This window comes from Terrapene carolina, unplaced genomic scaffold, assembly GCF_002925995.2.
Source record: "Terrapene carolina triunguis isolate 2854851 unplaced genomic scaffold, T_m_triunguis-2.0 Scaffold192, whole genome shotgun sequence".
In the NCBI taxonomy this organism is placed as follows: Eukaryota; Metazoa; Chordata; order Testudines; family Emydidae; genus Terrapene; species Terrapene triunguis.
The window spans coordinates 13,741,629-13,761,476 of record NW_020664543.1 but is presented as its reverse complement, the minus strand read 5'-3'; the positions used below and the strand labels follow the sequence as shown (position 1 = coordinate 13,761,476).

Below are 19,848 nucleotides of genomic sequence, written 5' to 3'. Positions count from 1 at the left end.
TGGCCAAATTCCAACCGGGGAGGCACACATTCTGCCTCCCTGGATTTGCTCTGGATTTCCAGCTGGCTATGGTCTTCGCCTTCACTTCCTCTGTTGTGCTATTGCGTAGTAGTTGCTGTGGGCTGTGACACAGTTGCTGTGTTCCAGTGTCTCCCATGTGTGATATAGATATATCTATCCATCCTCGGGTCTGCTTCTGCAAGGTGCTGAGCGCCTCCTGAATGGTAGTGAGCATCCTCACCACTCACTGAAGTTAATGGAAGCTACAGATACCCAGCTGCTTGCAGGATCAGGTCCATAGTTTGTCAAATGCTTTGGGATCCTTCTGAATATTCCCCTCAGTGCAGGGGACCGGACTAGATGACCTATCACGGTCCCTTCGAGTCCTATGTTTCTATGATTCCACGAACAACTATGTTTCAATGAACAGAAGGAACATTACTGCTGATTGTCAGCTAACACTCAGGGAAACTGGAGATGCCACAGCCCAGGGTGGAGAGAGGGGAAAGAGGACAAGAACTAGGGTAAATCACGTCCCCATGGAGTCACTGCAGGATTGTGACACTCCTCTGGAAGAGTTTCTTGTGAAAGCAAAAGTGGAACCTTCCTGGTGGTTCAGTGTGAAGCAACCTGGGGCTACTAGCTGGGGACTCCTGAGCTGACCCATGGGATGGGGAAAATCAGGGTACCCAGAAGCAGAAATCCAGAGCCAAGCTTCTTGGTTGCATAACTGCTCCATTGCTGCTCTCAGCTGCCAATTAGTGCCCACTCCACCCTGTGCCAGCGTTCTTACCCGATAGAGTCATGGGATGAATTCTGGAGGCTGGGGTCAGAGCACGCATCTCTGTCCACTTGGCCACTCCTGGAAACCTCTGGTCTGGGCGCTGACAAGTGGCAGAGGGGACAGGTTCTGTTAGTGACGTGATGTGTCAAGAGAGACCCAAGCCCAGGTTGGGGAAGCACTGAGGGTGCAGAAAAGCAGAGCGGGAGGACGAGATTTTGAGTTGCACATTAACAAGTTTAGATGCCCAGTTAGAAACAACACTCCTTATTTTGCTCTCCAGATGTAGGTTATCCCAGTGTCTCCCCTCTGCACCTGGCCTGTGCCCTCGACCTCCTCCATTGTTTCCTTTCTGGTTCTCGGCTCTACCCCCTCCCAATCCCGATTCCTTGTCTGTTTAGGGTTCAGCAGGGTGTTCCCCCATCTTCGCCCTCCCTCATTGGCCAGCAGGGCTTGCTCTAAAGCATCAAAAGGGGGGCCTGAACCTGCATTCCTTACTCAGACCAAACTCCCAGGAAGGTCAGTGGGAGGCAGGACTGCAGGATTAAGAGCAGGGCTCTCCATCATGTCCCCCACCCTCCTTCTGCAGGAGCAGCATGTGCTCCCTTCGCAGCACGCTCAGCCTCCATTGGCCCAGGAAACTCCAGCCCTGCACTGAGATTCAATGCCTGGATGTGTCCAGTGCTATCCCATAGCCACTGGGATGACCCTTAGTCCCCATCTCCCTGGTGACTTTGCCTCCGCTGTGCCCCACGTCTGGACCTGTGGGATTTCCTGCCTTTCCATTCCTCTGTGTGCCACTCTTCAGGTGCCTGTTTTTAGCCTGGATCCCCTGATCACAGCCCCTTCCCTTCTTTACCAACGCTCAGTGTTTGGGGAAGTGGCTGCTGGGCTGTGCCTCCCCCAACGCAGTTTTATACACAGTTAGGCTTCAACCCTGGGGACTGTAGAGAGAAACATCAGTATCCCCTAAACTTTCTCTAGTGGTTGGAGCAGTGAAGCAGGAATCTGAACCCTCGGATTTTATTGGTAACACTGCGTGACTGTGAGCATGTCACAATCCTCCCGTGCCTCAGTTTCCCTACCTGTCAAATGGGGGATGATGCTTCCTGTCAGGTCTATACTCCTGGCTAGCTAAAATGGAGCAGTTGACTCTCTCTGGCTGGTGCCATTTTGGGCCCCACAGTCCTCCCCACCCAGCTACCCTTCTCCCAGTCAGCAGTGGAGGTGATTTTACCAGCCCTCACCCAGATCCAGAGGTACGTTCCCAGCAGAGCTCTCCTGCCGGAGACGAGGCACCCCGACCAGGGTCAGTCGGGGATTGTTGTAGAGGTAGCTCAGTAACACAGAGTCTATCCACTCCCACGTGTCGGCATAACTGCAAAACAAAGAGGCCAGGGGAACAGGTGCATTTCACCCCAGTGCAGTATAACTGGCCGGTGCCCTGTGTACCTGACATCCCACCCCTGCAGAACATGCCCTGCAGAGTGGGGTCCTGTTGTGGACTCTCGGCTTTCCTTATTTAAGTCAGTATGTCTGTAGCCCTGATGGTTGTGAAGATAACCGTGAAAATAGGAACTGAGCACAAGCCAACTTAGCGCCGTCTTCCCTGAGTCTGCAGAGAGCCTGACACACTTGCTCTGAAAGGGGTGAACCGCCCCCTTTGTTTCAGTGGGTTAACTCTGAAACCTAAAGGGGGCAATTTAAATAGCAACACTGTTGACCATTTCACCGCTGATCATTATTATTATTTAGTGTTTGTATTGTGGCAGCACCTAGCAGCCCTACTCGTGGACCAGGGCCCCATGGTGCTAGGTGCTGTGCAAACTCAGAACAAAAACATCCAGCTCGAATGAGATTATCCCACAATCCCAAACTGCCTCCTACCCCTCACCAGCTGACCCGTATCCAGCCCCAACTGTCCCCTCCCAGCTGTCAGAACCTCCAGCTTCCCCCTGGCTACTTCGACAGTGTAATTATTTGTATATTACATAGTGCCTGGAGGCCCTGTTGTGCGAGGTGCTGTACAAATATACTGTAAACAACAGGCCTTGCCCCCAAAGAGTTTACAAGTTCTGCACCAGCCATTCAAAACCTGCAGCACAGAGAAAACGAACAATGTGTGGGTGGTGTAAAAGGAATTACACTGAATAGCAGTATAAACATACAGGGGATGCTGCTTTAGGGGTCACTGTTAGTTTCATGGTAACTCATGTCAAAAAAGTTTCATATTTAAATTGCACCACCAAGTTTCCAGCCTGGTACCCCAAAACTCCACGGATTCCAGGTGATCTCACTCCAGGGACAGAGACACTGCCTTAGATCAGAACCGTGGTCTAGCTAGCCCATGAGCCCATCTCCAGTGACCAGCATCACTGCAGAAGGCAGTTATGTCATAACCGGCACATGGGGAAATTTTCTTCCTGATGCCTATTAGTCAGCTGGTGATTGATGCCCTGAAGCATGAGTATGTGGGGTCTTCAGTATAATAACAACTCTACATACTCGGGCTTCAGGGCATCAATCAGCAGCTGACTAACAGGCTACAACAACAAATCGCTGCTCCAACCCTTCCCCTGCCTGGGGTCCTCACCTGCGCACAGAGGAGAAGTTGAGTCCTCTGTCATTTGGGGCGGTGACGGCCTGTCTGACAGCAGCATGCAGGAGATGGATGTTGCGGTGGTGGAAGCAGCTCTGGTAGTTGACAGTCAGAACCACCAGGAGGAAGAGCATGTGGGTGAGACAGCTCTGGGGAGGGGGAGAAAATGGAGGCATTCAGGTAAGGAATGAATGCTACGCAGCCAGGAAAGCTGGATCGTGGGCTGAGAAAGGGGACTGAGCAGGATGGGAACTGCCATACAAGGGCAAGCCAAGGGTCAGTCGAGCTCATCTCCTGTCTCCAAGAGGGGCCAGAGCCCGATGCTCCAGAGGAAGATGCTAGAAACCCCATCATGGACAATCTTGGAACAATGAGAAGCTTTTCACGGCCCGGTCATCAGGCCCAGAGCACTGCAGCATCACAAGCTTTGGAGAAACAGCCAAGAATTTGGACTAGACCCAGCTATGCTCAGGTGCAGCTAAACGGTGCAAATCCAAACTCACACTGACATCTAGTGGCCACAGCGAGCCCTCACAGCTGTGATTCTACCTTTCAGTTCAATACATCACACACCCTCCACCCAGCCCCTTTGGGTTCTGGGGCAAAACACAGCCAAGGCTGCTCGGTGCTGGACCTGGGCAGTGTACAAACATCCACGCCGGCCTCCTTCTCTTGCCAGTAAGCTGGTGCTCTCCTGAGCTCAGCTCTGAGCATGGGGGTGCATTGTAACATTGGCACTGCGGTCGGAAGGAAGGGCTGGGTTTGGTTGCCAGCTGGTGCCCTTAGGTGGGTTCACAGCCCAGCCGGGATGCGAGGGCTGCAGCTGGGGGGGGGCGAATGGAGAACGAGGACAGCAGAAAAGGGAGGTTTAGGTTAAATTCCCCTTGGACAGTTCCTCAGAGCACAGTGCGGCACTCCGTGAATGTCCTGTATCCCCCCTCGGCATCCCAAGGCCTCTCTAGGAGCTAAGCGATGGGGGTCCCCACAGGCTTCTTAGCAGCAGCCAAGCAAGGTGGGGCAAGTCCCAGGGGAACACATTACCCTCATCAGCGCTCGCAGCGCCCGCACTTTCCTCGCCTCCTCCTTGGCCTGGAGAAGCCCGTATCCACAGGGTGCTCGCACCTTCCCAATGCGCTCGGGCACTGGCTTTACCAGCGGCTCTTCCACCAGCCCCTCTCCTTCGCTGTCCACCGGCTTGGTGATGAGAGCAGCACGCAGGGCCTCCAGCACCACCTGCCACGACAGGACAACGGAGAGCGTGTGAGCCCCAGGGCCAGGGGCTGTTACTCTTCTAGGGCCCCAGAGAGCACCAGGTTACCCCGATCCACAGAGCAATGCCTCATGGGTGGAAATGGTGGATGCCCAGAGTGAAGGGGGAGGGGTGCTGAATAAACCCTCAGTGGGGGAGGGCAAAGGCCCCAATCTTCACTGAATGCCCCCGGCCTGATTCCAGCAGGATGTGCAGTAGCTCCTGGGATAACACTGCCCCCACTTTACAGATTGGGAAACCAAGGCACAGAGAGGACCAGCAGCTTGCCCCAGGTAACACAAGCGAGTCAGTAGCCAGCAGGGATTCAAACAAAGCCAATGGGCGAGTGTGAAATAGTCCCTCCTCTAAGTCCTTGTGCAGGAGGATCTGCACTGAGGTCTCCGGGGTTCTCTCCCCACTGGCCACTCACTCACTCGTGTGATCTTGGGCAGGTCATTTGCCCGCTCCCTGCCTCAGTTTCCCCATCTGACAGTGGGGGCAGTGTCATCCCACCTTAAGGGTGCTGTGAATTAACTGATGTCTGCAAAATGCTTTGTGGCTCTCAGCTGGGAGGGGCTGTGGATGGGCAAAGCCGAAGGGTTATCTGCAGTGCCGAGAGGAGTAGGGGCCGTTACCTTCAGTGGCTCCAGCAGCACAAAGGAGGTGATGAAGGAGAATATGCAGGAGATGAGCCACATTAGGGCAGTGTGGTCCTGGAGGGAGGAGCCGTAGAGGATGGTGACGGTGAAGCAGCCTGCTAGAAGCAGGAAGATGAAGGCATAGGTCATAGGCAGCGCCCAGCCAGGGAAGAGCCACTCCAAGGGTCTGCGGGACACCCCTGCAGGAAAAGCAACCAGAGTTGTTCTGTTTAAACCCGCATCATCACTTAGACCCCACAGACTCAACATTCCCCTCCCCTGCCCACAATCCTGGGGCAGCCCCACTGCCTCCCCTTGCACAGGGGCAGGGTTTGGCATTTCTAGGGCTATAGAAACCAATCCAGCTGCTTTCAGTTAGCTTCCCTTCCTCTGCGCTGGGATCCAGGCTCCCCTCTCCTCCCTGGCTGCTGCCTCTCTCTGGAGATGCCGCCGTTTCAACCTGCGTTTGGAGTTATTCCTCTTGCCAAGCATGGGGCGGCTCAGCGGCAGGCGTGTGGGCCACAGCTGAGAGACTTGGCTTCCCTCCCCAGCTGGTGCTGTGGGGCAGGAAACAAGGATGCACCATCACTCCCCAGCTGGTGCCGTGGGGGAGCTAGGTGCAACCCCTGCCTGTGGCAGTCAGAGAAGAACGGGAGAAAGAGGCATTCAAACCACGACCCGCGAGTCGCCAACAGATGTTAGATCCCTGCAGTGACCCAGCCTCACGGCCCCCCCGCCGCCCGATGCAAAACCATTCTCATAGGCAGGAAGTCTCTTCCTTCCCCCCCGCCCACCCCACCCCAATGGTCCAGTTCAGTTCGGGTGGCGCCCCTTTCCCAGGTGCCTCACACACCGATCCGGGTGGAGAAGGATGACACCGGGGCCGACAGAGGCTCCGGATCAGGGAGCAGCGCGCTGCCAGGGCTCGTCAGGGCGGAGATGTAGGAGAAGGACTTGCGCAGGAAGCCCCAGCCGCTCCTCCCCTGCTCTGGGATGCCATCGGACCAGGCGCTGCAGGGACTTTCCATACTGTAATGGGAGAGAGATGGTGGTTCATGATCATCAACCACTGAGCCTGGGACTGGGGAGAGGCCCCTTGAGCTGTGCCAGAGCCCTTGGAGATGGGCGGGACATTAAAAGACCCAAAACTAAAAGAAAACAGAACAAGAATTCGGGGCTCTAATTGGCCACAAAAAGCACCACCCCTCGGGGTCAGGGTCGTTCCCAGCAGTGCAGCTGCAAGAGAAACGGTCTCTGAGAAGGTCAGACTAGATGATCGTAATGGTCCCTGCTGGCATTACCCTCTATGAATCTCTCTGGCCTGGGCTCCCCCCCCTTAGTTTTTTGGGGTGCTCTGAGCAGGGCCTGGCCTGGGTACCTACACATCGGAGACCAGATCCGCCTCGGCTCGGGGTGAGAACCTGCCGCTGTCGGACGTGACGCAGTCCGAGGAGCTGCTCCGCTGAGTCTCGGCTACGATGGAGTTGAGCAAATCTTCCTCTGTTGAGCGGAGAGGGAGAGGATGGCGCTCAGTGAGACAGCTCTGCGGCCGGCGCAGGAGAGGAAAGGCAGGAGCACCTTGGGCTCAGTTCTAGCCTCACTGAGCTCAATGGCAAAACTTCCCGTGGCGTCAGTAGGAGCCAGGGCCATTCTGTCTATTGTAGCAGCAGATGCATTTATGACACTAAAGCCGGACCACCACACTGTGAATCCTGGACTGGAGAATGACGATGGAAGAGGGGGGCTGGGAGGAGGGAGTGAATGAGGGGAAGGATGGAAAGAAGAGCGGAGAGTTGTTTGGGGTACCAGAGCGGGTGAGGCGGTGGCCACGGCTGTCTCTCCTGCTGTCCTCAGAGTCCCCTAAGGAGAAGGACAGGGGGTCATCATCAGAGCTGGATGCGGACTCAATTCCCAGCTTCAGCAGGGCCTTCTTCCTCTTGAGGATCCGACTTTGGCTCACCAGGGGGTCCGAGTTCAGAAGATCTGGGACGTCGAAGATGCTGTCGCAGGAGGGCCAGCGTTTTGCGACCCTGCAGAACCAAAGGGGTGACACGCTCCTGAGCTCTGGTCCTAGTGCAAAGGAGGTCCCTTCCTGGCTAGGACGTTCAGAGCACGACAGTTCTGTGTTTGGACAGGAACCGCCCTCCTGCCTGGCTGGTCGTCGGTAATGAATTTGCCATCTGCAGTCTAACCATCAGACCAGCCTAGAAACATAGGCCCTGTGTCCCCTCTGCTGCATGGGGCTTGCATTTGTCACCTGTTTCTTATGGGCCTGTGCAAATTCCTCAATCCAGACATCAGCTGGAGAGGGTTTATAGACCCTCTCCGCCCACAGAGAGATCTCCAAGGACTTGTCAAAGCTCTGAGGAGTCTCCGCATCTTATCTGCCTTGTAGTCACCCCACCGCGACCCTCCTTGATGTTCTGCATTGCAGCCCCATCCTTCTGGCCAAGCCCTCTACCACCCTGGCTGGCTGGATTACTGCTATCAGGCCAAGACACTTACCATGCAAGGGGCTGACTGCTCTGCTAGGTCACTATCTCAGCTCCCCCAGCGTGGGGCGCCAGGCACTGGAACGGAGACTCAAACCTACATCTCCCACACATTCGTCAAGAGCCTGATTGCTAAGCTGCACCAGCCAATCCAGTGCCACTCTGGTCCTGCACAGCCAGGGTTACTGTATCTGCCGGATGCCAGCCCAACTGCAGATTCGTTAAAGCACAGAGGCTGAGCTCTCCCTCGCTGTAAAGCTGACTTGGGGAGTCCTCCCGTGAAAGGGATGTAGTCAGAGCTGGTGGGGCGCTAAGTTACAAATGCCTGAATGCAGGTTTTTCAACAATCTTCGGTTCAGAATACAATGGGTTAATTTTCTCCAGCAGCTGAGACCTGATTCTCTCTTGCCAGCATGGGTGCGTTACTAGGGCTGTTCTCTCATTCCCATCTTGGAAGAAAGGAGAGGGTCACCCCATCAGCCCCCTGCCTGCATCTGCCTCTCTGCAGCCATTTCCCCCCTAAAGAACTGATTCAGAGTGAACACGAATCTCTTTCAATTAAGGGAACCACATCCCCTTGTCCAGCCCCCTTTGGTGTACCTTGCGTTGCCCACTTTGGTGAGATTCTCCTGGGTGGACCCTGGCCTTCTACTCCCAGGCGACTCCTGAAAAGAAAGGGATGAGGGGGGTGCAGGTGAACTATGAGGGGCGACAGAAGCCACATGGTCATCAGGACTCCTGGAGGGTGTCCCCTGGCACCCGTTCTGCCTTAGAGCAAGATGGCTGTTTCCCTTTGGCTTCCAGCCCCCTATGAAGCCCTTTATATAAATGACCATTGCCCTTTAGAGAACACACCCTTCCTTGCATCCAACCAAAGAGAAGCTCCCAATAACAGAGAAAGAGAGGGTGCTGCTGAGATTGCACCCCGTTTTACTCTAGTCCAGCAATGAAAGGATTAAGAAAAGCCTTCAGGATGAAGTGGGAGGGGCTCTCCCCTCTATGAGGGACCTGCCTGCCTCTGGGAGCTGGAGACACTGGGTCTGCCCCCACTAGACCAGCGAGGGTGGCCTCTGAAAGCAGAGGGGTCAGGGATGAGGGCTCTGCAAGGGGAGTTAAGGAGTCTCTGCTCTACTCAGCAGGTAGGATGAATGGTGCTGGCCTCCAGAGAGCGAGCAAACCTGCCCCATCTGCCAACCAGGGAGTCCTGACTCCTGGCTCAATCACCCTTTGCTGGGAGCTCAGTTTTCAAAGAAGAAGTTGTCTTTTCCAAAGCCCAGGGGCAGTGGCGTGTGTCTAGAAATACCTGGGAGGGCAGCAAGACAGAGACAGACACGTAGCCCCTCACCTCCCACGGCCTTTTCTTCACAGGTCCCCAAAAGATGCCCATAGAATGGCCTTTAACTTACACCACTGACAGAGCTCCCGTCCATGATGGACTCCATCCCCCCTGGGATAGACAGGAAGGAGGAGCTGCCTAGGTCAGCGTGCTCCAGGCACACCTCCATCTCCACAGTCTGAGAGTCCTGCACAGGTGGGTCGGGGTCTTCCACAACCACCTGTCAGAAAGAGAGGAAAGAGGAGTGCTCCCTGCCTGGAGGCTGTGACCGAGGGCGTGTCTAGAACCAGGTTCCAACCAGGTCCCTTTGCGCTGGCGCATTGCCCTTCCCGGAAGGTGCTGACATGTGTTAGAATCTGTCACCTGCATATGCAGATGCTAGTGTGTGCCCAGGTGTCAGTCAGCACATACAAAGCAGCACGTGCACAAATAGAGGCAGGAGTCTGACAGCTGGACCCTAAGCGTTACTACTGCAATTTCAGTTTGGCATCAAGAGAATTCCCCTAAGAGACAGACAGCTGTCTAGTGGACTGTGCACTGAACTGGGACACGGGAGACCTGGTTCTATTTCTGACTCTGCCACTGACCTGCTAGGTGACCTTGGGCAAGTCCCTGCCTCGCCCTGTGCCTCAGTTTCCCCATCCGTAACATCTGGAGAATGATACTGGCCTGCTTTGTAAAGTGCTTTGAGAGCTAGTGATGACAAGTGCTGTATAAGAGCTAGGTACTGTCATTACTCCCTAACTGAGCCTCTGGAAGTCAGATCGTGTGGAAGAGCTTGGCAGCTGTGTGTGCTCACGGCAGAATTTCTTCTGCAGAATTTCCAGTTCTCCTATTATTATACTCAGATTGTAAGTTCTTTGAGGCAGGGGCTGTCTTTTTGTTCTGTGTTTGGACAGGGTCTAGCACAATCGAGTCCTGGTCCAAGACAGGCTCCTAGGTACAGTACAAATAATAATTATTAATGATAATATTATAACCCTGTTCTAAAAACAGCCCTAAGTGCTTGTATGTAAACCTGGTCAACATTTTTGAAATTCTTAATTTTGATGAAGGTTTTTTTTTAATCAAATTTTGAATTTCTATGAAAAACAGACAAATTTTTGCACAAATCACACCCGATTTTTTGACCAACTCTAATTTTCCACTAACTTTGGCTGTATATTTTAGCCTTGTCTTCCCACCGTGTCTGTAAAATAAGATGGCAACATTTCAGAGAGCATCCTTGAAACGATTACATGGATTTTGTGCTGGTGAAAAGGGATCTGACTGACAACCCTGGATACTGGTGTGTATTGTCAATATTTATGCACAAAACGGGCACTGCAGAGGCAGTGACAATGCAAGGTCCTTCATTCTGATCATGCCAAACTTCCCGCCCCTTAGGGTGGGGACGGATGGACCTTGGTGGGGTTGTCGCAGCAGGTTCAGTGGGTGATGTAGCTGGGGGAAGGAGGTTGACTAGATGTTGTGTGTGGAGGGTAACTACTGTAGTACCTTACTGCGAGTTTTCCTGAAGATGAAAGTGAAGAGAAGCTGTATCGGGAAGACCACCACAGCCACGACCATCCCCACAGCAATGCTCTCTGCTGTTACTGAAACCTGGCTTCCCAAGGGAACACTACGGGAGAGAAACAAAGCCAGAGGACAATGTGGTGACTTGAAAAGTCCTGTGTTAATAGGGAGTGGTTCCAGGACACTGGGACAGTCATACTGGGTAGGGGCCTACATTTTGCACAGGCCTCTCTGGGAGCAGAGCCATCACACAAAGACTGCGGATCTATGGGGAAAGGTTAAAAACACCTGGGCATGCTTAGTCGTGAGAAAAGAAGACTGAGGGGACCTGATAACCTTCAAATATGTGAAGGGCTGTTCTAAAGAGAACAGTGATCAATTGTTCTCCATGTCCATGGAGATAGAACAAGAAGTAATGGGCTTAATCTGCAGCAAGGGAGGTTCAGGTTAGATGTTAGAAAAAGCTTTCTAATTCTGAGTAGTTACGTTCTGGAATAAGCTTCCAAGGGAGGTTGTGGAATCCCCATCACTGGAGGTTAAGAACAGGTTGGACAAACACCTGTCAGGGATGGTCTGGGTTTACTTGGTCCTGCCTCAGCACAGGGGGCTGGATTAGATGACCTCTCGAGGTCCCTTCCAGCCCTACAGTTCCATGAGTCTAAAGCATCAGATACTTCCTCAGCACCCATATCACCATTCAAGCTGGGATTTTCAAAGGAGCTTAAGGGAGTTAAGACATCCAAATCTCATTGCGATCCAGTGGTATTTGGGTGCCTAACTCCCTTGAAATCATTTGAAAATCCCAGCCCCAGTGGCTTTTCCTTCCCTCACTCACTACTTTACATCCCTCCCTCTATCTCTTTCTCTGTCTACTTGCATGAAACCCTCCTGTAAGAGACAGAGATGTAGGGGGACCCACCTGTAGCCCTCAACTCCGATGGCTCCATACCAGAGCACACATATGGCCAGGAAGAGGTACACAGCAAGCACGCAGCAGGTAACCCTCTGCACCCGGGTGAAGCGGCTGTGGGGAGAGCGGCCCCAGACGGAGAGCCACACATGCCAATCAGAAAAGCCAAGACGCAGCTGGGCAGGGAAAACTCGAGAGAAGCATCTCAGCTCCTGTGGGCCTGGAAGCGGCATAATGCAAATGATCAGCATTCCCTTCTCTTCCTCCTCGGGGATTCTATCCCCAATCTCCTTCCCCTCCTCTGGGCATTTCCCTTTAGCTGTCACCTCTGCCATCACCAACACCTTCCTTCTCGCTTGATCACCACCATGAGTTCTTTCCCCATTGTCTTCTCCGGGGTCTCCATCGCCACCATCACTTAGAGAACTCCTCCCAGTTAGTCTGGGCACCAGCGGCACTCGCGCTATCAAAGATACCGTCACTCCTTGCCCCCTGCCACCCTTCCTAGTGTCCTCACACCCATCTCCATTGTCCACCAAGATCACATTCAGCGTGTGGCCTGGTGGACAGGGCTTTGGACTGGGAGTCAGGAGATTCCCTGCTGACCTGCTGTGCAACCCTGGACAAGTCATTTCCCCTCCCACCCTGGGTCTCCCTCGTCTATTTACATTGTCAGACAGGGACTGTCACATACTATGTATTTCCACAGCATCAACCACAGTGGCTCCTGACCTGGGTCAGGGCTTCCTGGTGCTCCTGCAGTAATAATGCTAAAGGAAGCTTTGGATTGTCTCCAGGGGGCAACACTCACATGCAGCCAAGACTTCCTTTTCAATCAGTCCTTCGTTGTGCTCATTTTCCACTGACAGCCAGTCGTCCACCAGGAAGAAATACATATGGTCTGTCTGTCTGTCCCAGACAACGACATGCTGCAGGTACCAGGAAGGGTCCAGCCCTGGGGACACAGAGGAGGAGAGAATGACGCACCTGCGTTTCTAATGACTGCCTTCCCAGGACAGTTCCTAATGGATTTACATCCTTGCTGCTCACTTCTCTGCTCAGTCGTCCTCCGATGGAGGGAGATGGAGAGGAGAACTCTAGCCTCCATCCCATTCTCACCTGAGGCAGGAGTCCATGGCCATCTTGTTACAATACGTGCTTTGCAAAGGGCTCGAATCCAGGAGCTAAGGAGCTGATTAGTTCTCAGGATGGATGTACAGAGGCTAACCTACTTTATGTGAGCTATTGAGTTCCTCTTGCTCAGAAGTGCTTGGAAACTTAGTTTGCAAGTTCTTTGGAGCAGCAACTGCATCTCATCCAATATGTGTGGGACAGCAGCTAGTGCGTTGTTGATGCTACTACCATGCAGATATAGAATGACGGTAACAGTACATGTTGTAATTAACGTTCTAGCTTGCAACTGTCTTTTATTGGGACTGAGCCAAAGCTGTGTCTGTAGAACTGCTGGTGAGGGATGGGCTGGCTTACAAATTAGTAAGACCACCGCTGCCTTTGATCTCTCACCCTTCTGTGTGTGTCATTAAAGTGAAGCATTTGGCTCTGAAATGTGTGTACCGGACGATTCCTCGTGATGCACATTGTGCAGGCCACAACCAGGGAAGAGAAAGCGTGAGGGAGTTAAACACAGAAACGTGTCCTGATGCTATGGGTCGGCTCCAAGACACCAAATCGGGGTAACGCAAGGCTAAAGCTAATCACTGTTCACAGTTCCCCCGGTCTGCACATGGCTTGCAAAGAACAGAGAACCGGGGGTGCCTCTTTATACCAGGCGCTATTAAATTATAGGTGCAGAGAGACAAATTAAGGATTTCAGCTTTACCTCTGAATTGCCTGGCTTCAGTTTAAAGGAAATTTTATTGGGTCGGCCCCTCAGCTGGTGGAAATCAGCACAGTGCCCCTGAAGTCAATAGAACTACACTGATTGATACTAGCTGAGGATCTGGCCCCTTATAGTTGGGGTGGCCAAGATTTTTTGCAGTGACTTGAGATTTTGGGCACCCAATTGGAGATCCCTTAAGGGGGCCTCCGTTTCTGAAGGCGGGTGCTCAGCGCTTCCAAACGTCAGGCTCATTTAAGGGCACCCCAAATCTCTAGTCACTTGGGAAAAATGGCGCCCTGGGACATAAAGGCTAGTCTGCAAATTAACAGAGTTAATCACGGCTAATGAAACATTAATGACACATAAAGAGGCTACGTGTCCCATTGACCCCAGAACACGCCAGCTCCTGATCAAGGGCAGCGCAGAGTTTATGCGGAGAAATCCATGGCCGGGGTGTGCGCTGCACCTGAAGTCCTACGCCAGCACTCAGGGTGCTCCTGCAGTAAGCCCATCTCACCAATGCAGTGAGTGCGTCACACCTGTGTGCTGGAGCTGTGATGCAGCGGAAGCACCGGAAGCAACTTGACGTCCAATGATCTAGATTTTACTTATAGAAACATAACCCCTGCGCTATGTGCCGTACCAGTGTTGTCATGCCAGATGCGGATCTTCCAGATCTCTCCCAGGTTTGCATCAGTCTCCACCTGGAAAATATCCTGGCTGTTTCTCTGGAAGGCCCAGCCCTTGTCCAGGTGGCGAGAGCCACTTTTGTTCAGCCCATATAAGCTGATCCCTACGTGGGCAGTGGTACCTAGAAGAGACGTGTAACGTGATAGCTGACGTTGTGTCTATTGTCCCCAGCAGAATTCACCAGCCTTGTCCCCCCACAACCCAACTCGGCTGCCAATGGCTGACACAACAGATGTTTCGGCCTTTAAGTGCACACCATCGGATGCCAACAGAAGAGATGTTGAAGACGGGGTGGGAGAGGGGCGTTGGTCTAGCTGCCTGAAAGAGGAGCAAACTCGAACAGGCATTGGGGAAATGTATTGTTTCCAAATTCATTCTACCCTGGGCATCCCCTTTCCTTTCTATCTCCCTACGGGCACCAAACACAGCTCCACGAACGAACCCTGTCCTGGCTCCAGAGACAGCCCACCGCTCCTGGGGCGAGGGAGGAACTGGGCTGGAACGATGGAGCACGCAGAGCAAACCCTGCTCTCCAGAAGCTTTCTAGGTCAGGGCCTCCTGCCCCAGGGGTTCACGTAGCTCCTCCCAACCCCCTGCAACCTGGCCCTTGACAGGAGCGGAATGGGCTGCTAGCTCTTGCCCGCCACTCTACCTGATCCTCTTTTCCAGCCAGTCTTCACCATTACCCAGTACTTGTACCGTCCGGGCTGGCCGCAGCGAGGGACGACGCCCACCCGGGTGATGTCAATGTCGTCCAGCTTGTGGGCGATCAGCACCATCCCCAGGTAGATGGCGAAGAGCACACAGCAGGTAATCACCACCAGCGGAGCCTGCCTGGCGCGCTTGCTCTGAAACCCCAACACAGGTGAGGGTAGAAGCAGGCGGAGGGGGGCTCCATCGAGCGCTACCCACCCATCCACCCGTGGAGACGCAAGAGGCAGGAAGTGTCAGTGCTCCCCTCGTCATTACAGCAATTCCAACGTGCCCATCACCCTGGCATCTGGGCACCTGAACGCCTTCCGATTAATTAATGAATGGAGCAGCTGCGGATCCTCCCTCCCTGTTAGAGGGAGATCTGGTATGCTGGGAGCACTAAAAGGAAAACAACCCCAAAGGACCAGGAGGGAATATTTCCTCCAAGTTTCTACCTTTGACCACTTGGAAACAAAAGCTCCTAAGGGGAAGGATAGCTCAGTGGTTTGAGCATTGGCCTGCTAAACCCAGGGTTGTGAGTTCAATCCTTGAGGGGGCCATTTAGGGATCTGGGGCAAAAATCTGTCTGGGAATTGGTCCTGCTTTGAGCAGGGGGTTGGACTAGATGACCTCCTGAGGTCCCTTCCAACCCAGATATTCTATGATTCTATGGGGCAGTGGGGAACGCTGACCCTCAAACACGACCCCAGAGCAGGCGGGGCTATCCAGACAGATCTGGTAATGCACGTCTCTGCAGGTGACGTGATCAAATAGGAGACTCATTATTCCCCAACTGACCAAACCGACTTTGAACCTGAGCCTGGTGGCAACAGAATCGGTCTTTATCTTCAGTCCTGGGGTGCGAACATGGCAGACCTAGCTAGGATCCAGCCGCTGATCATTGAGCAAAGGGGTCTTGCTTTCCCTTCATCATCTCCCCTCTCCCTCTCTTTGGTGTGGAAATTCACCGGGGGTGGGGGTGGGGGGTCACAGCCTAAGACCTGTTATGCACCATTTAAGTCTGCCTGAAGCCTTCAAATCAGGGCATACGTGGGCTCAGGTGGTGTCTAGCCCTTGGCCTAGTCCCCTCTGCACAGGGGAGAATTTCACCCCCCTACACACACCAGTTCTAGACCCAGGTGAGCCGGGTCCTTCCGCGCTGGGAGTGAGCAGACAGTTACGGGATAGCACGCTCAATAAGGCTCAATTGATCATCGAGTGTGCAGTGTGGAGACCAGACTATCTGCTTCTACAGCCCGACTCCTACCGCTGGCTCTTCGCACAGGGAGCCCCCACTGCCTTTGAAGGGCGTTCTGCACGCAGCGGGTCTCAGGCTGCTGCTAATGCAATCACTGGTCCGTGTGCGTTTCATGCGCCCAATCGTAGCCACAGAGGATAGGAGCTGTGACAGCCCCAGCTTGGCTCGTCAGCTCAAGCTGCCGCGGTGCAGCTTTACCTCGGTGTTGGCCAAGACGCCAGCTGTCACCATTACACTGACAGGGACAGTAACCAACCATCTCCTCCTTGCATGCCCAGACGGCCAGGCCCGGCTTACCGGGGGTAGGAAGAGGATGCTGTGAGGTGGCACAAAGAGACTGGCTCCAAAGACGGTGAGATGTTCTGTCAGGCACACAATCTCCTTCCGGCTGGTGGCGGCCGTCGGCCTCAGGCCCTCTGTACTCCACTGCATGCTGGGGAAGTGGAAGTACTGGCAGAGGCTGGCAAAGACCGTGACCGCGGCGCTGACGGGCGCCTGGGAGAAGTGGTTGGTGATGTTGACGTGATAGTCTCGGAGCATCCCGTTGAAGCTGTGGCTGGACGGGAGAGGGGACAGCATGGGGTGAGGTTACGGTTCAGTAGCACCACTCAACACAAAGGATGCCAGTGCCCCCCTTACAGACTTCACACACCACTGAAGTGCAGCCCCCGCTGGGGTGGGATGCAGCCACTGTTTAGCATGACAGATACACAGTTTAGGACAGGAAGTGAAGGGCAGGGTATCTAACGCAAACTACAGGAGGAAGGTGGCACAACGTAGATCTCCAGGGCCGGGTTCGGCCAGGACACTGGGCTACGATCAGGCAAGTCCTGCAAGCAGGGCTGGCCCCAGCCATACTCCATGTGTGGGGCTGCATGGGGTCCCACACCGACCCCATGCTATGATCACACTTTCCCTGCCTGCTGTGCCTGTGAGCTCCCCAGCCTGCTGGCCTGGCTAGCAAACGTTAACACAGGGATCCAACCTGCTGACTCCCGTCCTGCACCTCCAAACGAAAAGTCCCTGATCCAGCTAGGGTGACCAGACAGCAAATGTGAAAAATCGGGACAGGGGTGGGGGGTGGGGGGAATAGGAGCCTATATAAGAAAAAGACCCAAAAATCGGGACTGTCCCTATAAAATCGGGACATCTGGTCACCCTAGATCCAGCTGCCAGGCTCCCCCAGCCCTGCCCAACAGCAGCACTCTCATCTCCTCCAAGCCCTGCTGATGTCTCCCTGCAGCGATGCCAGGCGCCCTGACTGGCCACCACCACACCCCAAATGTACCACACTGTGGGCATCTGCCTTTCCCCCAACCCCACACCTGACTTTGCACAGGACCCTGTCCTCAAGCTCCACAAAGCCAGTGAAAAGGGGTGCACCGTGCAACCCAAGCAAAGCGACATCACAGCTGTGTTGCCCTATAGTGGTTAAGAACTACAGATCTTCCCCTCTCCCCTAGCTCCCAAATACCCTCCTTCCCGGAGAGGAAAGATCTCCAGTGAAGCAGTCTCTTTTCGCACAGGGAATGGATTTTCTTTGCTGCCCTGGACTGGGTCACTGCACCCCCTGTGCTCATCCCCTTGAGAAGGCAGGCTCTGATGCTGTGTGGGGAGGCACTGCACGAGTCAGCTGTTTCTCACTGACACCCATTATTCCCCCTCCCGCCCATAAGGCAGGTGGAGCCCTCAAACCCCAGGCAGCAATGCTGCAGGAAGTCCCAGCACAGTGGGTGAATGGACACTCACGGAGATGAAAGCAAGATGGTGACCTCCCTGCTGCTGCCTCCTTGCAGGCTGTCAAAGAGCATTTCTTCCTTCCAGGCGTAGTGGAACTCATTGGGAACCGGAGCGTAGTGCCCGTAGAAATGGATCGAGGGCTCTCTCTCCTGGCTAGGGTCAAAACCTGTAAGGAGATGGACAGTCACTCCCAGTTTGCAGCATTCAGCCAGGTCTGGCGCTTATTTACCTGGGCCTGGGGAATCTGTGCTTCGGAAGGGCGCAGCAGCAAGGAAGGGGATCTGATCTGGAAGGGTCACTTCCTTCACCCGGATGAGAATCCTGGGTTTGTGATGCGGAGAAAGCAGTGAACTGAGCTGACTGGGAGTCACTTGTAGCCTGCATTTGCACTCCGGCACGCACCAGAGGGCGTGCACGTACATGAACAGGTGTACCCCTGCCCTCTGCTGATGGAATCAGGCTTGTTCCAGGGTTTGTGGCTACGTCGCCCCCTAGTGGCTGGCCTACAAACGGGATCTGTATGAGTCCTAAAGGGCAGCTCGAGGAGAGACTCTGGCGATCCCTCGGATCCCTGTTATCCCTCACGCTGTAGCTGAGGGTCATGGTCTCTCTACACAAGAGGGAGAGGGAACCCCAGTGCTAATCCGCGTCGAACTGTCCCCCATCTCAAACCACGAGCAGGTCTGTCTCCTGCTAACGACTCACCCTCCTGCACGGTGACGCCAATGCGGATGTGCACCCCCTCGGCACGGCTCCCCGCCAAGGCCCTCACTGTGAAGTTGACCGATTCCCCAGGAGGGAGGAGGATGAGTGTCGGAGGGGAGCTCTGTTGCTCCTGCTGCCCAGTCGGCAGCCTCAGCCCGATAGCCCTCTCCTCGGACAGGTTGGAGACTGGGATGGGTGCCCCTCCAGGAGTGGTGAACTCCAGCAGCGCCAGGCGGGTGGAGATGGAGGAGTTGGCGTAGTAGTTGAATGGGAAGGGGTTGACGGAGAAATCCATGAGCACCTGCACCACCTCCTGGCTCCCCGCCAGCTGCCTGGCCACCGCGCTGGGCACGGAGAAGAGACACCGCTCAGAGGGCGCCAGGCACAGCAGGTTGGGGGAGTTGGCCCTCTTGCCCTGCGTGTGGATCTCCGAGACAGACAGCAACAAGGTCTCCTCATTCAGGACCCGGGACCTCATCAGGGACTTCATCAGGGCACGGGTGAGGTTGAAGGCGGTCAAGGCCGTGCTGAGACCAGGGCCCCCAGACAGAGGCGGGTGGGGGGCTGTGTCCAGTGCTGATAACGTGCTCCCTGGGAAAGATTTCACACCCCTCGGTTAGAGTCCTGCTGCTTCCCCCGTTCCTGTCCTCACATCTCCCTTCATTAGGGCAACAGCCCCACCAGAAGCACAGAGCCCCTCAGTGTCAGACTTCACCTCAGGCCTGGCAAGGCTGCTGAGAATGACAGTCCGGGAAGCAGAAGGCTGCGGTGTTCTCTGCAGCACCAAACTCACTGAGCCGGACTGTGGCACTGCTACTGGCTGCCGAGTCAGAGAGCTCCCAAAGACACTGGGGGAGTCGGTGGCAAGAGGGCAGAGTCATGGATTGCAGCTCCCAGGGACACGGCCCTGCTGCCTCCCACACCCCAGTCCCGCCCTATCACACTGGGGTGGCTCGTTGCTTACCCAGAATCCCCAGGATGCTGTTGCCGGCGGAGGTGGGCGTCTCGTGACCCTCCTCTGTCTCCGAGCTGATGACTTCGATCATTCTCTGGGCTGCTGCCAGGGTCCTGGCCTGGCTCTCGAGGCTGAGTTCTCCTGGAAACGCCTGAGGATGGGAAAGGGGGGCCCCCGGGTCACACTCCAGCGATCTGTCCTACCTGCCTCAGCCTTCCCCACCCAGGGCCAGCTCCAGGCACCAGCCGACCAAGCACATGCTTGGGGCGGCACTTGGTAAGGGGCAGCCAATCTTGGGGTGGCGGGGGGCGCTCAGGGTTTTTTGTTTTTTTGAGGGGGGTTCGGTCAGGCGGCGCTGGGGGTGCGGTGGGTTGTTTTTGTTTCGGTGGCTGGGGGCGCTGGGGGGGGTGCGTTCGGCAGTGCGGCTCGGCGGTGGGGGTGTTTGGC

General features: G+C 54.7%; 1 protein-coding gene across 1 annotated transcript in view; it reads right to left on the bottom strand.

Annotated features, from left to right (window-relative positions):
• The window catches only part of LOC112117283 (polycystin-1-like), a 60,016-nt gene that overhangs the window by 8,027 nt on the left and 32,141 nt on the right, over window positions 1–19,848 (bottom strand). The window contains exons 23-41 of the mRNA XM_026654414.1: window positions 19,411–19,552; window positions 18,447–19,037; window positions 17,751–17,907; window positions 16,299–16,557; window positions 14,703–14,898; window positions 14,004–14,171; window positions 12,332–12,475; window positions 11,530–11,740; window positions 10,593–10,716; window positions 9,166–9,315; window positions 8,360–8,424; window positions 7,074–7,297; window positions 6,650–6,767; window positions 6,121–6,296; window positions 5,265–5,467; window positions 4,422–4,613; window positions 3,375–3,529; window positions 2,029–2,159; window positions 794–962 (exon numbers count right to left, since the gene is read on the bottom strand). Coding sequence (XP_026510199.1) covers window positions 794–962; window positions 2,029–2,159; window positions 3,375–3,529; window positions 4,422–4,613; window positions 5,265–5,467; window positions 6,121–6,296; window positions 6,650–6,767; window positions 7,074–7,297; window positions 8,360–8,424; window positions 9,166–9,315; window positions 10,593–10,716; window positions 11,530–11,740; window positions 12,332–12,475; window positions 14,004–14,171; window positions 14,703–14,898; window positions 16,299–16,557; window positions 17,751–17,907; window positions 18,447–19,037; window positions 19,411–19,552 — 3,575 coding nt within the window. The remainder of the gene's footprint in view (window positions 1–793; window positions 963–2,028; window positions 2,160–3,374; window positions 3,530–4,421; window positions 4,614–5,264; window positions 5,468–6,120; window positions 6,297–6,649; window positions 6,768–7,073; window positions 7,298–8,359; window positions 8,425–9,165; window positions 9,316–10,592; window positions 10,717–11,529; window positions 11,741–12,331; window positions 12,476–14,003; window positions 14,172–14,702; window positions 14,899–16,298; window positions 16,558–17,750; window positions 17,908–18,446; window positions 19,038–19,410; window positions 19,553–19,848) is intronic.